Source organism: Colletotrichum graminicola, assembly GCF_000149035.1.
Source record: "Colletotrichum graminicola M1.001 genomic scaffold supercont1.26, whole genome shotgun sequence".
Lineage (NCBI taxonomy): Eukaryota > Fungi > Ascomycota > Sordariomycetes > Glomerellales > Glomerellaceae > Colletotrichum > Colletotrichum graminicola.
The window spans coordinates 408232-425427 of NW_007361030.1; the positions used below are offsets into that span (position 1 = coordinate 408232).

Here is a 17196-nt window from a genome sequence, read left to right on the forward strand (position 1 = left end):
GGGGGGGGCGCTCCAGCACTGAGGTAGGCGATTGTACACTGTGTCGTCTGTGCTGCTGAAGAATAGCTACGGTACAGGTCTGTAGCCTCGGACGAGTGCAGAGTCGACAAGCTCGTGGCTGGGTTTGCTTGGATGTTGTGGTGTTTTTTTGTCGGTGAGGTTGCCAGGGAATGGACGACCGAGAGCCGAGAGAGGAAGGGTCAGGGTCGAAGGGTCGAAGGTTGAGGGCCGAGGGTTGATAGTCGAGGAGAGGAACGGATGTGGCGCGCGACAGTGCTTCCCTCCCTTTTTTTTTTTCTTTTTTTTTCTACCCTGGGGATGGATGGGGAATTAATCGAACGAAGGTGAGCCTCACCGCGGATGGGGGAGATACTTTAGATGTATAACTACAGCGCCAGGTAGTGATAGGGTACTTGACTACCCACCTACCTAGCTGGGAGCTGGAAGCAGTCTAGCGAGGAGAAGCGAAGTGGACAACCGCCCAAATCATCGATCCTCAGCACCCTTGAGATCCACCATGGCCTGCTGCTAAGGTATCTCAATCCAAAGCTGCATTTGGGGGGCGGCCAGGGGGAAGGGGAAGGGTAGAGAAGAGCGCGAGCAGCCGCTGATAGCTCTAGCGCGCCGTTTACGGCACATGATCGCTCTCTGTTTTTGGATGCCGCGAGTTACTCTCCGAAGCTCAGAAAGCCAGCCGCTCCCAGCACACTGTCGGGTGTCGACCAACCAAAAGGGAAGACCCAAACACTGTAAAAATAACATCTGCATGTCACAGGGGCGGCGTCCTCTGGGTTGGCAGTCAAGACTAAACCGTCCACGGGGGCGAGTCAAACGAAATTGGCTGAGATCGACGGGGCAGGGAAGCTGCTGTTTCTTGATCATTACCCAGCATGTCCCACGTCCTTCTCAGCCCCTCAGAAGCTACCTATTTCGGTTCGTCTGTTGCTTTCGCTAAGTGACCTCTTCCCAGGTAGAAACTACTCCGAGCAACCCTGGATCCGAGCAAAGTGGTCCGATGTAGCGGTCTGGATTTCCCAATAGCTTCTCGATCTTTAATAAGAACCCAATCTCATGAGTACGAGAACTTGGCCTTCTATACCCCCACTCCTTTTCCCCGAGTAAAACCGTGCCCTCTTCCGACCTTGGGGGAACTACATGCGGCACTAGGTACAACGCAACCAACACCGCAGTGGTCATCTCAGCAGCAAGTGCCGCTGCGCCATGTCTTGTTTGTTTGTTGCTGTCTGCGCTCCTAGAGTCCTGGGGAATGTGTGTGTCTCTCTTTCTCTCATCAGACCCTGCAGCACAAGTTACCCAAGCTACCATGACTGGGCGGCTGCCGAAGCAGAGCATTCGGTAGGTATGGTAGGATACCTGCTCGGTACATGACGTGTCTCAGCCCGCCACCAGAGATCCGAGTACACCGCTGGTAACGCCAACCTTTCCCCTATTGGTGCGACCTCTATATCCTCACGCCGTTGCAATCAATGGCACACAGATCCCGGCCGCCCTCCCCCCTTGCATTGCCTCCCCCCCCTTTTCGCAAACGACATCAGCCGCTCGCAGGCCCGGCGTTACGCCGTCCTACGGCTGTTCTGCTCCAAGGCGGGCTTCGGGAAACGACGGGGCTACGGCATCAGGAGCGGCGTTTGTTAAACATCCATCGTTCATCAAGACTAACTCTCTATTCTTCAGTTCCTAGACATGGCACGGGACAAATACCAACACTCTTGGCCGACATTTCAGATGTCACCTCAATGTTTACTAACCCTCATGGAGCCCAAGTTTGTGTTCATTGGAGCGCTGGAATGTTACCAAGTGCTTTCGCTGCCTCAGTTTCCAAGACCTAGCCACACTCGAGGATGATACCTACCATAAGAGGGGGCATCAGCCACGTACAAGTACTCGTGACCACTAGTATAGGAGCCTAATGGAAATCATATCTCGGCCATGTTATAGTTGCTGTGTAGATAGGCCATGTACAGAAAGCATTCCTCCTTCCCGCCACGGCCAGAAATACTAGCTGAGGCCTTGTGGCTAGGGCTGCGTCCAATCTTGTCTTTAGGCAAAACACACAGCCAGCGCATGGGATGCAAAGCGGACTTGTCCAAGGCTTCCGCCCTCCCACGTGGTTGTGAACATGTTTCTGGCTACCTAGGTCACTGGCGGCAATATTTTTCTTCTGACCACAATAAAGACCTCATCATTACAGGCAATTGCCAACTCCTCGGTGCCTTCATAACAGACGGAAGGCCTCAAAGGCCGCTGTTCTGGATGCTCGAACGCGAGTATTGACTGTACAAGGGCGGCGACTTCATGCTGTCGTTGGTCCATGCCTCTGGGTAGGTGTTGGGTGGACTTTGACAACTACTTGATATCTTCACCATCAGCGACGTGCTTCGGTGGAGATTGCGGCCTAACCCAAGGTCTGATGTGGTGGGAAGTCGACTTCGTATGCTGTCATATATCGTTCAAAGGTAGTGCAGTGTCAAAGTGTCCAGTAGAAAGAGGTGACATGAAATCTCAATCAGTGAGGAGGGACTTCAATACAAGATCAGAGTCATTTACTAGTAATCCTCAAGCAAAGTTCAGGACCAAGACTCATCATGACCGGCTGGCGGAGACCGTTTTGCGGGCTTTGAGCAACATACAACTACCTACCTATGCTGTTTGAAGAATTACATCACCACTATTAAGACAAGACATTGACGTTGGGGATGAAGACATGGAGCAGAAATACAAATCTAGCGACAATTGGCACAGGGGCTTCCTTACACTAGAGTTTAGGTACCTAGCAGCCTAGGTAGGCAATAAATAAGACTGGATGGACTTGTTGCCGCATCTGCCTTGCGGTACGTACTTTACTAAGACGCTTCCACGTCGAGCCTTCGGCTTCCTGACACCACGCCGCGTCCCGTCCGGTGAGAGGTGAACCGTGCACTCATCTCCCCGCTATCCTCCCGTCATACCGCTGTCACTGTATTTAACAGTTTATTCAACACCGTAATGGGCATAGAATCTTGCTACGGTACAGTGCGCAAAGCCGATCCACCTGAAAACTGCCCGCCTAGTCCCTCCACGTTGACTGACCACTCGACGCTGACTTTCCACGAAAAAGTGAGGGCACTTTCCTGGGAAGCTACCTCTACCTACCTTGCTATTACGCAAAGGGCCCACTGTAACCGCACCTACCTTTCCTTACCGATTTGACATTTGCAACTTCTTTTTCACCACTTCCCAACATCCTATCCCGCCTCCCACCTTCCACCTCACCTCCAACACCCCGACACTCGTTGCGACCGACGGCTTGACATTGCCGCCTGCTGCTCGCACGGAAACCAATACCTCCCCGAGCGACGCGCACCATCTTGACGACGACAACGACAACGACGACGACGACGACGACGGTTGAACCCACCATAACTGCTTGGCGAAGCTGTCTGTACCGTAGCCTGCAAGGACGTCCTGCACCCGGCCTTGCACCTCTGTACCTTCCTGAACCAAGCTTTCCCGTCATCCCCCGGTCACTCTCCTTTGGCTTCTGACCAGGCCAGAAACCTTTACCTCCACGCTCTCCTACATACTCCACTGCATACTATCGGAAATCGAGGACAGCACCCTCTACGGCGACGCGTCTGTTCCGTTTGCGCCAACGCTAACAAGATCTCCGTTGCGCCATCGAGACCATCACTTTCCGACCCGGCTAGCTAGCAAGGCTGCACTTATGAACCAGCGGCCCTGCCGCGCTCGCCCACGATGGGGAAGATAACGAAGCAGATGCAGCCTAAGCATGCCGAGACTTTGGTAAGTAAATTATGTCCACGCCTTGCGTCCTTCGGCGGCTAGCACGGCTAACCAAGTCCCCGCAGTCTCCATGGCTCAAGGACTTCGTCTCGTCGGCCTGTTCGACCCCTTTGCCTCTTCTTCCAGACCACCTCTCCAAGTTCCCGACGAGATGGCCTTTCCCGAGAGGTGACTTGTACCACTGGATTCCTCTCCTCAACCGGTTCGACGACATCCTGGACTGCTTCTCCACCACTTATAACCTCGATCGGGGCCCCCAGAATCGTGACTTTGGCTGCGATCTTCTCCTTAATCGAGGAGCCAAGATTGAATCGTACGGCGACCAGACATGGGATACCGAGAGTTTGTCCAAGCTGGGCTACAAGGAAGATGGCGACAGGCAGCTCGTTGAGGCTGTCCTGAACTTCACCCGTACGCTTCTGGAGCATTGCGGCAACAGAAGCATCTATTCCAGCAGTATGGTGTTGAATAAGTTGCTCAACGCCACGGTTCTGTCGGTCCTCCTTGCCACTTTGCAAGTTAGTGCCGAGCTGGCACAACGGTACCAGGCTTCTGTCAAGCGGATTGGCAGCGCTTCTCGAACAGTAAGCACGGCCTTGCTGGGCAACCACTATCAGATTGACCTTGACCGCGTGCAAAATCTCGCCCAACCATTTTCCAAGACCCCGATCATTAGTCTCTCGGACTCGGTTGCTGCCGCCACACCCGTCTCTGGCACCAAAGGTAAAGAAAAAGTCCACGCGGCCAGCCAGAAGAATGCAGCGGTTATGATTGCCAACGACTTGGGTGCTATTCTCACACCAGACAACACCCGCTGGAACGGCTGGGGTGATATCAAAATCACTTATATAGTGCCCTTGACGGCAAAGGACCAGCCTGCCCCTGCAGCTTCAGATCGTGTTGCATCCAGCATGCCCTCTACGCCCACCCCCCTACGACGTAGCACAACAGCTGGGTCTCAATACAACACTCCTCGCTCGGCTCGTCAGTCCGGAGCTGAGGAGACCTCGCCTTTGAGCGTTCGGAGTCCGGGTAACTTCAACGATCAACCAAACCCAAGCCAAAGGGTCTTTGAGCTGCCACAATCAACCCTGGCGTCTACCTCCATCTACGAGCTCCTTTCTCGATGCCCGGCAGATTTGCCAGCCTCGACAAGATATGAGGTTCTGAACCGATTGAGAGTTGCCAAAGCGCTCCTGGGCGGTGCGGAGTCGCGGCAGCAAGCCCTTGCTGTCCGCTTACTCGCTATCACGAATCTGGCGTATATCCACCCTGAGTCTACCTTCATGGAAAAGGTCCTGCGTCATGACAATGACGAGACCCGGCGTTACCAGCTGGTTTATCAGCTGGCCGAACTCATCCACCCTCCTGCTGATGGATCCATCCAGGTGCCTCTCTGGCTTCAGTCCATTGTCCTCGCTCTTCTTGAGGTTATTTCCAACTACACAGCGAGATACCAGGATGTTCTGTCCGCTCTCAATGCGAACGTTAACCACGGCATTCTCCTATATGTTATTCGCAAGGCAGTAGCTGGCATGAAGACGGACGAAGCCGACCGTGGCATTCACACTACCGAGGTCGATCAGTGGCGCACCAACCTTTTCTCTTTGACCACTCATCTGGCAATGTCTACCAGAATAGGAGCAGAGATGGTTACGGCTGGACTCATGGATATCCTAGTGGAGATTCTCAAGATCAGGTCCGATGTTGCTCAACGCAATCAATCTATGATCTTGGCCTTCGTTGATGGCCTGATCTGGTCTTACCAGAATGCCTTCCAGACATTCTTCAGTGGCTCTGGTCTTGATGCCATTTCTGATCTGCTCGTTACGACTGTTGTCGAGTCGAAGCAGCTGGTTGAGTCTGGCCAGGGAAACAAACCAGAACACATGTGTCAGGTCGTGGACTATGAGATTCCTTATAACCAGCAGCAGACGCTGAAGTGGGTTCTCAAATTCGTCCATCACATGATGACAAACTCATACAGTTACGGCGGCAACACTGATAGACTCCTGCGTAACCTCGTGGATAAATCAGAGTTGTTGAGCAGTCTCCGAGATGTCATGCAGGACACGAAGCGTTTCGGTTCTGTCCTGTGGACCAACACGGTCACGGTGTTGAGCGACTTTATTAACAACGACCCTACGAGCTTTGCCGCCATCTCCGAGTCTGGCATGATCGTTACCTACCTCGAAGCCATTACCGGTCACCCGGTTGCGTCTCAACCAGCCCTTCCGCCCGCACAAGAATTGGAGGAACGTACAACAGACAATACAGAGGTGCAAACGGCGGACAATGGAGATCATGAGGACAGTCGTGACGACAACAACGACGAGAGCAGCCCTGGCCTATCCGATGCCTCTATACAGATCGAGGCTGACACTCGTCCCCATCCGCCTCCCGAAGATGAGTTGGCTGCGTCCCACGAAGCCCGTCCGTTGGCACAAGGCATTCTGCCAACCTCTGACGCCATCAACGTCGTCCCCCAGGTCCTCAACTCCATCTGCTTGAACAATGCTGGGATGAAAATGGTGGCGTCTTCGCGTGCCCTCGAGTCGTTCCTAGAGATCTTTGAAAGCCCGGCTCACGTGAACACTATGGAAACCGATCCCCATCTTGCCAGTAACGTCGGAGCCAGCTTTGACGAGCTTGCTCGGCACCATCCCAATCTGAGACGTCCCATCTCGAATGCTGTAATCGATATGGTTGCTCGGGTGAGGTCTTTTGGTATCTACAAGGCCAAGACTGCTGGTTGGGGCGCAAAACTTCTTTTGGGGGATGGTGCACAGAAGCCCGCCGCCGCGGACGAGGCACTGAAGGATCGGCTTGCTGCCCCCTCTCCCAAGGGCAAACTGACAGACAGCAGTGGTGATGCAGACATCGAGATGTCGGACGCGGCTGAAGCATCAACTCGAAAGACAGCATCGGCTGGTGAAGATCCATCATCTTCTGCAACGGCCTACGATGACATCACGCCTTACGTCTATGCCTTGTCTAGCTTTCTTTCTGCCTATTTCAACAACAACACTTTGAAGGCTTATTTCATTAACCATGGAGGAATCGAACTGTTGTTGGACGTCGCAGAACTACCCAGCCTTCCGCATGACTTTTGCGATTCGCATGCGTCTCGGACATTGCACCTGGTCATTTCCCAGCTGGTGGAGCAGTCGCCAGTTCTCGGTTTGCCCTCACTACTCAAGCGCGCACAGGTTTCGGTGGAAACACTCAAGCCCTTGGCCGAGTACAGAAAAGACTCTCCTTACTTCGGCCCGTTTTTGGCTCCGGACGACAAGTTGACCGTGGACCAAGTTCGGGATCTCGATGCGGAGATACAAGAACGAATTTACAACGGCACCAAGATGGTCAAGGCTCTTCTCACGGCACAGTCGTTGATCAAGACTCTGTACGAGTGCTTTACGTCCTCGCCACGCTCCAACTCAGTTCAACTCTATCCCATCAATGTGTTTGATTACTATCTGGACTTGGTCAAGTCATTGGGACCTCTTCTGAAGGCTGTATTGGCGGAGGAAGGTGCAGAGCACAATGTCCTGCCGCAACACTGGTGGGCGAAGAGACCGGCTCCCGGCAGTGACGTTATGGTCTCTTTTAGTGGACCTGCTGGAACCCAGACGGCCGGCGAACCCGAGGTGGACAGCATTACGGCACTTTCCGAGCCTTCAGGCACTGCTTCTGGTGCTGTTTCGATTCCAGGCTCTGGCATTCAGCACAAGGGCCCAAGCAAGCAGGAACAAGCGACCCCTCGGTATCGCAACTACGAGACGCTTCGTATTCTCCTTCACTCGATGGTGCCGTCTACATTCCCCTTCTTCCAGCAGCTTGGCAAGGCCCTTTTCCCGAGGCGCGAGCGGGATTCCTATTCCCGTCCCAAGCATATTGACCTTGCCAGGCAGCTGTCCGGCACGATCTTAGGACAACTAGCTCCTTCAGTTGGGCTGGCTGAGCCTACGGCCAAGGAATACCATTACTGGATTATCATGCTCCACACATTGACAGAGATGTTAATGGACTCCGCACGATCATCCGCCGACCGATCATCAGTTCAGGTCGTTGTGCCTGTACTGGTAGCTTTCTTGGAGCAGGGTGGCTTCTTTGTTCTCACGGCAATGGTCCGACGGTTCTCGGCAGAAATCTGCAAGGAGACTGGAGATTCTGATGCTGGAACGACTGCCAGTGCCAGGGTTGCATCGTTTGGTCTCGGGAAGATCTTTGAGTTTTTTGCGGCTCTCGTCAACGGCAAGAACATTTCCGATTCGTCAACTCAGTTTGGACTGTTACCTCGCTCAGTCGAAAGACGCCCAGAGGCCCCCATCTCTCACCAGATTGTTGTGGATGTGCGAATGGCTGTTCTCCCGGTCATCCGGGAGACCTGGGAGTCTGCTTTGATCGAAAAGTTACGGCCTGAGACGGTGGCCAAGGTCATTGAAATCCTTAAGATCATCTCCGCGGGTGACCACGAACCATCTCCTCGAGACAGGCCCGCCGTTGAGCTTTTCAAGAAATCGCCGGTCCCATTCAACTGGCAGGCTCACCATATCTTGATCTCTCAGCTTGAAGATGATGGCGCCGACCTGGAGCTAGCCCGTGAAGCTGTCTTCAGGGCCAATGGCAATCAGCCATCTGCGACGGAGTACAGCCGCCTCCACAAGGCTGGCAAGGCTGGCCAACGGAACCCAGTGCCCCCTGAAGATGCATTCACCACTGAGCGTCCTGAGCCATCTGGCTCTTCGGGTCAAGCCGAAGCGTCTGCGCCTGCAGCTCCCACTGACGCTGATGCGATGGCAGTTGATGTGGCACCCGAGCTTGCCACACCAGAGTTGGATCGTTTCCTTGGAGATGCTGTGCTTGGTGATCTTGGCGATAGGCCGCCTGCTGAGTTGGGCGCCAGCGGCAATGAAAGCCCTGCCGGGGTTGCGGAAGCTCAAGCTCGAGCCATTACCTCTGCGCCAGTGGCCACTACCGAAGACCAGGCACAGGCTGAGAATCAGCCGACGAGCAAAGAGAATCTGGACAACGAACGGTCAAAGCTGCGAGAGAACCTCATCGATCGATCCCTTGACGTTGTCAGGGCACACCCGCATTCGGCCATTGAAATTTCGGAGCTCATCAGCGCCATGGTTTTCCGCCAGCAAAATGACGAAGTTAGAGACGAAGTTGGTGCGACACTAGCAAACGCGCTGACATCTCTGTCCTTCGATGACAGTGACTCGAAATCCAACGGCACCAGCATTGCTGCGTACGCCCACCTGCTGGCACTTCTGATGCAAGACAAGAGTTTCTTCAAGTGCAACATTGATACTCTGAGAGAAAAGGTGGACGAGTACATTTCGTTTCTTAGCCTCAAGGTTCCTCCGACATCGACCGAAGAGTTGCCTCCCTGGATCCCTTACATTCTCTTGATTGTCGAGCTGCTCTTGTCATACGACGAGCAGCCCCTTGAAGCCCAGTGGAAGCCTCCGGCCACCGACAACGAGGCTTTTGTCCCCCCCGTGCTTCCTCAGCGCAACCTGATCGTGTCGGATGACCAAAGAAACGAGCTTCTCGAAGCCATCCTTCGTTTGCTTCCTGTGCTCGGCAAAGAAGAGACCCTCGCAACCTCGGTCCTTCGCGTCATTCTCATCCTGACGCGGAAGCCATCCGTTGCACAGAAGGTCGGAGAAAAGAAGAACCTTCAGCGTCTGTTTGTCATGGCCAAGCAGCTCGCTGGTGCGGGTGCGGCACGCCTGAAAGGTAGCAAGACGACGGGAAGCATCATGGCTATTCTGAGACATATCGTTGAGGACGAAGAGACTCTCAAACAAATCATGCGGGCTGAGATTCGCAACTTGTTTGAGAATCCTCAGCGTACCCAGAGGAACCTGGACCTCACCACGTACTTGCGCAACATGGCCCCTCTTGCTCTGCGTTCCCCAGATCTCTTCGTCGAGGTCACCAACGAAATGACCAAGCTGTCTCGCTGGACTCCAGGTAGTGAGGGCAGCAGCCGTGCCAATCAGCTGGCACTGAAGCTATCCGAGTCTGAAGCTAAGGCTAATCCTGCCGACAAGGACGTTGAACCGGCTGTACAAGCGACAGAGGATCTGTCGATTCACGATGTTAAGCAGTCAACGGAGACAGGCGACAAGGATATGGCAGATGCGCCGAAACCGGTGACCGAATTGAAGCGACCGGTAGTCGAAAACCCCCACGGCATCATCCACTTCCTCCTCTGCGAATTACTTAACTACCGGGAAGTCGACGACAAGGAGCCTTTGCAAGTGGCGAAGGAGCACAACAGCACTGCATCGCCTGGCGCCACCGCCACAGAAGCTGGATCGAAGGATGGGGCAGCGGAGACCCTGGATGCCGCCGACGGTAAGGACAAGGACAAGAAGTCATCGAAACCGGTGTTCAAGGCCGAGGATCACCCTATCTTCATCTACCGATGCTTCTTACTCAACTGCCTTGCCGAGCTCCTTCAAAGCTACAACCAGACAAAGGTCGAGTTCATCAACTTCAAGCGCAGTGCACCGATGCAGACGAATACGCCTGTCAAGCCTCGGTCAAACGTTCTGAACTACCTCATCCACGATCTGCTCTGCCAAGGCAATCTTAGCGATAACGGAGACAGCATCTTGTCTAAGAAGAAAGCTGCAACCTCCGCTCAGGCTCAGCAAGTTCTTGGTGCGCTTGTGGCCAAGACTGGAGAAAGGGTCATTGATAAGAACCGAGATCGGTTCGAATACGATGATGAGCCCGATTTGCTTTTTGTTCGCAAATTCGTTTTGGACACCATTCTCAAAGCATACGAGCGCGCGGCTACTCCGGAAGAGCCTGTAGACACCCGCTATCCCAAGATGCAGTGCCTGGCTGAGTTGATGAACCACATCATTGGAGAAAAGGACAAGGATTCGACGTCTCAACGCACACTCGACTCTGCGCAAGGCCGGTCGTACGCTCAGTTGCGCAGGATGATGTACGAGAAGGGCTATCTCGACAAGCTGACTTCGTCGATTGCTGAAGTTGACCTGAGCCACGCCGGTGTTAAGCGTGCTATCAAATACGTCCTCAGGGTTCTTCGTGTCTTGACAGATACTGCCAAGGAATTGAGCCGCTCACAAGTGATTCCCTCGACGTCGCTTCCCGAAAACACGGAAGACGACATCATTTCAACATCGTCCATGTCTGACATGGATGATGACCGAGAAGAGACACCTGATCTCTATCGTAACTCGACTCTCGGAATGCTCGAGCCTCGTGGAAGTGATGACGAGTCTGACGAGGACGATGGTAAGTTGGCAAATGTTCCCTACTGATATTGAACTATAACTAATGTATGTGTAGAAGATGACGACGAGGAGATGTACGATGATGAATACGGCGACGAACTTGACTATGGCGACGAAGACGTGTCTGACGATGGTGAAGGCGGTGTCAGCGACGAAGATGAAGAGCTCGGTGAAATGGGCGAGATCGAGGGTCTTCATGGAGATCCAGGTGTCGTCGAGGTCATCATGGACGAAGATGACGAGATGGACGAAGATGATGAACTGAGTGAAGATGACGAGATGGATTCCGACGATATGGAGGACATGGACGACCATGTTGATATCGTGGAGGAGATCGTTGACGAAGACGGCAATCCCATTGAGGATGATGGCGCGTCGGACTGGGAGAGTGAGTCGGATGAAGAAGAGGACGACGATGACGAAGACGTCGATTACGAGGCTGAAGCCCAGGAGCTCGAGGAGGCTCACATGCATGGCATGGAGCCGGGCGACATTATTGACAACCTGGCCCGAGCGGTTATGGACCCCGAAGACTACGAAGGCGAAGACATGGACGACCTTGGAGATCATTACATTGACGACGGCCGTGATGAAGATGGTAAGAGAACGAAGACCGCTTCCTATTCCTGGGTTGCGCTGACTGTGCTTGTAGACGACGAGGATGATGATGAGGACATGGAAGAAGACGAGCTCATCTATGATGAGGACTATCCTCGTAAGCAAAAATCACCATCAATCTCGGCGCGATGGCTAACTCCTCGTCTAGATGACCACCCGCCCCCCAACCTCCCTTCTGCCCTTGGATGGGACACCTTGGTTGTCGAGCCATTCGGCGGCCCTCAACAGGTTCACCGTCACCGTCATGGACACCGTAGCCCCTTCCCTCCAGGATTCATGGTCGGTGGTGGTCGTGATCCCCTAGGCGACTTCCGAAGCTATTTCTCCCCCCGACACAGACCCAATGCCGCGCCGAACAGTGCCGACGATGGCGTCAACCCTCTCTTGCGCCGGAACGGCCAGGGTCGCGAGGCGTCCCCTCGCCCTGCCCCTGGTTCCGGTATGATTGGCCTGCGACTACCTCCTGATATTTTCGGTCCTGCCGGACAGCATCTTTCCAACAGCCCCATCGCCATTCTGAACGATTTGGTTGCATCTCTGCCGGTTATGCGCCATGGTCAGTCTGCAGTTCACCTGTCTATCACCCAAAATGGACGTGGCGAGGTTAGGGAGTACCACGTTGCACCCCGTGATTCCAGAACGGATAATCGCCGCGAAACCACATACCATGAGCCGCAACAAGCCGTTGCCTTTACCCCCGAGACAACATTCGAACGTTACCAGGAAGAGGCTCGGATGGTATTTGGTGGTGCCCACTTCGTCGAGAAAGCCCAGAAGCTTGTCAACATTATTCTTTCGAAGCTGGTCCCCCCCGCCATGGAGTTCGAGAAGAAGCTCAAGGCCGAAGAAGAGGAGCGGCGCAAGGTCCGAGAAGAGGAGCGCAAGAAGTTCGAGCAGCAGCAAGAACAAGCAAGACGAGAAAAGGCAGCAAAGGAAGCTGAAGAGAAGGTTCTTCGTGAAAGGCAAGAAGCCGAAGAGCGCGAAGAGCAGGAGCGTGTGGCTGCCGAAGCTGCTGCCGCTACCGGCGAGCGCGATGTGGCGTCTGTCCAAACAAACCGGTCAGAAGCGGCCGCCGCTCCCCAAGCCATGGAAGGCGTCGAAACGCAAGAGGCTTCTGCACCCCCCTCTGAGGATACGGCGGATGATGGCAGCCGTGTGTTGACAACGATTCGGGGTGAGGAAGTAGATGTCACCGAGCTTGGCATCGATCCTGAGTACCTTGCTGCTCTCCCCGAGGAGTTCAGGGAAGAGGTCATTGCGCAAACCGTCAGCACACGACGCTCGCAGGCCCGGGACGAATCTGCCACCGGCGAGCAAGGTGAGGTTTTCCAAGAGTTTCTGGACGCTCTGCCCGAAGATCTGCGACTGGAGATCGTTCAGCAAGAACGTCAAGAAGCGCGTCGGCGGGAGCGGGATGAGCAGCGCCGCCAGGTAGTGACCGCAGGCCAGGATCAGATTGCGGTTGATATGGACCCGGCAAGCATTCTGTTGACATTCCCTCCTGAGTTGCGCCAGCAGGTGCTCATGGACCAGGGAGAGGACATAATGGATCACTTGCCGCCCGAAATGGCTGCCCAAGCCCGCCTCCTCGCCCAGCAACACGGCGTTCATCCTGCTGTCACAGGCAGAAGCCCGCCTGTAGCTGCTCGGCGACCCGGTGCGCCGCCGGCTGAGTCTGGAGAGAGCGCCGAGAACAAGGTCCAGCGACGGACTGTGGTTCAGATGCTGGACAAGGCTGGTGTCGCCACTCTTCTGCGTCTCATGTTTATCGCCCAGATCGGCTCCATCCGCAACTACCTTTTCAGCGTCCTCGCCGATGTCTGTGAAAACCGGCAAAACCGACTCGAGGTCATCAGCACCATCCTGTTAATTCTGCAAGAGGGAAGCGCAGACATGGACGCTGTTGAACGCAGTTTCAGCCAGCTCTCCCTCAAAGCCAAGAAACCAAAGGACAAGGATGCGGACCCGAAGACCCCCCAGAATCTTAAGCGAACTCTGACGTCGCTGAGCACCTCTGGACAACAACAATCCAACTCCGAAATATCGCCACTGATGGTGGTTCACCAGTGCCTGGACTTATTGCAGGATCTGTCTACGAAGAACCCCCACATTCCGATGCTTTTCCTAACAGAACATGAGGTGGTAGGGTCTTCTCTCAAGCGCACGCTCAGTCGCAAGGGCAAGGCCAAGGACTCCAAAGCCCACAAGTACGCGATCAACTCTCTGCTGACTCTGCTCGACCGAGACTTGGTAATGGAGAGCTCAGTCGTCATGGCGTACCTGGCCGACCTGCTCAACAAGATTACTGTACCGCTGGCAACCATGGAACGACGCCGCCGCGAGGCTTTGGAGAAGGCCGCTCGGGAAGCAAAGAAGAAAGCCGCGGAGAATGCCGCTGAGGCTGGCGAAGCTTTGACTGCAGCTGGCCACCCGCCAAACCACGAGGTTTCTGAGATTACGACTGCCGATACTAGTGTCAATACTGACAACGGGGATTCCAAGCCTCCCGGAGCTGAGTCTGCCACTCAATCTGAGAACACCAAAAACGCCGACAAGCCAGATGTGAGCCAGAAAGCACCGCGGCAAATGCAGGTTCCCGTCATCCCGCCGCACAACCTCACGCTTGTTATCAAGATTTTTGTTGCCCGCGAGTGCAGCTCCAAGACTTTCCAAAACACCATCTCGGCCATCAAGAATCTGTCCGCCATTCCCGGTGCCAAGGCCACGTTTGGACAGGAGCTTGTTCGCCAAGCCCGTGTTCTGAGCGAGAACATCGTGGCAGACCTTGATGAGCTTCTTCCTCACATTGAGAAGGCTACTTCTGGGACCGAGATACAAGGCGTTGCGCTTGCCAAGTTCTCACCAGGTGCTTCCGAGCAGAACAAGCTGCTACGCGTTTTAACCGCGCTGGATCACTTGTTCGACAATAAAAAGAAGAACGATAAGGCGGACGAAGAGGCGGAGACGAACGTCAACGAAAAGCAGGATCTCGTCACGTCCCTCTACCACAACTCAACCTTTTCTACGATGTGGGAGAAGTTGAGTGGCTGTCTCAGCGCGATCCGTGAGAGAGAGAGCATGGTCAATGTGGCCACGATCCTGTTGCCTCTGATCGAGTCCCTTATGGTTGTCTGCAAGAACACCGCTATGAACGATGATCCACAAGCCGTCAATCAAACAAGCAAAGAGATGCTGCTGTCAAGCCCACCGCCAGAGAACCGCATGGCAGGTCTCTTTTTCACCTTCACCGAGGAACACCGGCGAATCCTGAATGAGCTGGTCCGCAACAGCCCTAAGCTCATGTCTGGAACTTTTGCACTTCTCGTAAAGAACCCTAAGGTGCTCGAGTTCGATAACAAGCGTAACTACTTCAACCGCAGCGTGCATAGCCGTTCCAGCAACAACCAACGACCGTCGTTCCCGGCTTTACAACTCGCAGTTCGTCGCGAGCATGTCTTCCACGACTCCTTCAAGCACCTTTACTACAAGACTGGCGACGAGATGAAGTATGGCAAGCTAAACATTCGCTTCCACAATGAGGAGGGCGTGGATGCTGGAGGCGTGACGCGCGAGTGGTTCCAGGTTCTGTCGAGACAGATGTTCGATGCCAACTACGCCCTATTCATCCCAGTCTCCTCTGACCGTACGACTTTCCACCCCAATAAGCTGAGCGGCATCAACGACGAGCACCTGATGTTCTTCAAGTTCATTGGACGTATCATCGGCAAGGCCCTGTACGAAGGCCGTGTGCTTGACTGCTACTTCAGCCGTGCCGTCTACAAGCGCATCCTCGGCAAGTCTGTCTCCGTCAAGGACATGGAATCCTTCGACCCGGACTACTACAAGTCTCTTGTCTGGATGCTCGACAACGACATCACGGACATCATCACCGAAACCTTCTCAGTTGAGGACGACGAGTTCGGCGTCACCCGGACTGTCGATCTGTGTCCCAACGGCCGCGACATTGCCGTCACCGAGGAGAACAAGCACGACTATGTGCGCTTGGTTGTGGAACACAAGCTTTTGTCGTCTGTTAAGGAGCAGATGGAACACTTCCTCAAGGGTAAGTCAAGATAGTCATGATGGGAACTGGGCTGCTTTGCTAACAATGATATCAGGATTCCATGATATCATCCCTGCAGATCTCATCTCCATCTTCAACGAGCAGGAGCTCGAGCTTCTGATCTCAGGCTTGCCCGACATCGACGTTGACGACTGGAAGAGCAACACAGAATACCACAACTACACTCCGTCATCACCACAGATCCAGTGGTTTTGGCGAGCGGTCCGCTCGTTTGACAAGGAAGAGCGAGCCAAGCTTTTACAGTTCGTCACGGGAACCAGTAAGGTGCCGCTGAACGGATTCAAAGAGCTCGAGGGTATGAACGGCGTCAACCGCTTCAACATTCATCGAGACTATGGCAACAAGGAGCGCCTTCCCAGTTCGCACACATGCTTCAACCGTAAGTTGTCCTCTTGTACACTCAGCGGCGCTCGAGCTAACGTATCGATGCAGAACTTGACCTCCCTGAGTACGAGAGTTATGAGATGCTTCGCCAGCAGCTCATGAAGGCCATCACAGCGGGAAGCGACTACTTCGGCTTTGCATAAGATGGGAGCGCGCACACATAGATACATGGCTTTGCAGTTTGTCAGCATTTGCATTACGGAGGGCAGGCGACACGGGACACGACAATTGGGTGGATGTATGACTTGTGATGTTCGAGTGGAAGTGCATCTTTAACAGATGCCGGACCACGTGTACATATGGCAGTCTTTGCGGCTGCGGTTCAGACTGAAGAGGCCTAGGTCTGAATTCGTTTGTAGCTTCTTTTTTCTCTTTCTTCTTTTTTTCCGGGTGTTCGGGCAGTTCAACACGAGATGACACTGGTTCGGTTCTTGGCGGAGTGCAGGCCGCTTAGAGCCATAACCTGTTGTTCATCCTGCAAGTAGCCCAGTATGTAGAGTACCTAACAAGAAGCCTATCAGACGGCATGCCAATAACAGCGGATCAGTGAATAAGACAAGTATCTTTTGAAAAGATGATAGAACTTCACGCCGTCTCATCCAGAGGCCATGGTTGTTGGGTTGGCTCAAGGCTGCTCATTTCTTGGCAATAAACCGCTTCGGTTGATTCCGAGGAGTCAATTCCATAATTGGTCATCAGGTAGTAATAAATTGCTGCTGCTGGCGAGTGAAGCTATCTCCGGTACATCTGTCGCTTATGTGAATCAAGACGCCAGGTTTTCGACGATCTTGGTGGCAAAGTCGGCTCCTGAACGCCTCGTGCTCGTCATACCTTCGTAAATCTTTAGAGGAAGCCTTATACCAAGTGGACGAGCAGTACCCAACCCTCTCCTCCCAACCCTCCTCACGTAATGCAGAAAAACCACAAAGACAAGCCATACAGAAGGGTATTTTGTTCTGCATTACTGAACGTCTTACCTGCATGAGATTCTCTTTTTATATAGCGGTGGTGCCTGTTTGT

At 53.9% G+C, this 17196-nt stretch overlaps 1 protein-coding gene across 1 annotated transcript; it reads left to right on the plus strand.

Annotated features, from left to right (window-relative positions):
- Positions 1 to 3756: 3756 nt before the first annotated feature.
- Positions 3757 to 16319, plus strand: GLRG_06927 (HECT-domain-containing protein; the record flags this gene model as incomplete). Its single annotated transcript, XM_008097467.1, has 7 exons — positions 3757 to 3804; positions 3870 to 11091; positions 11149 to 11688; positions 11743 to 11805; positions 11857 to 15771; positions 15827 to 16171; positions 16225 to 16319. The coding sequence occupies 7 exons, from the start codon at positions 3757 to 3759 to the stop codon at positions 16317 to 16319; spliced, it is 12228 nt and encodes a 4075-aa protein (XP_008095658.1).
- Between the last annotated feature and the right edge of the window lie 877 nt (positions 16320 to 17196).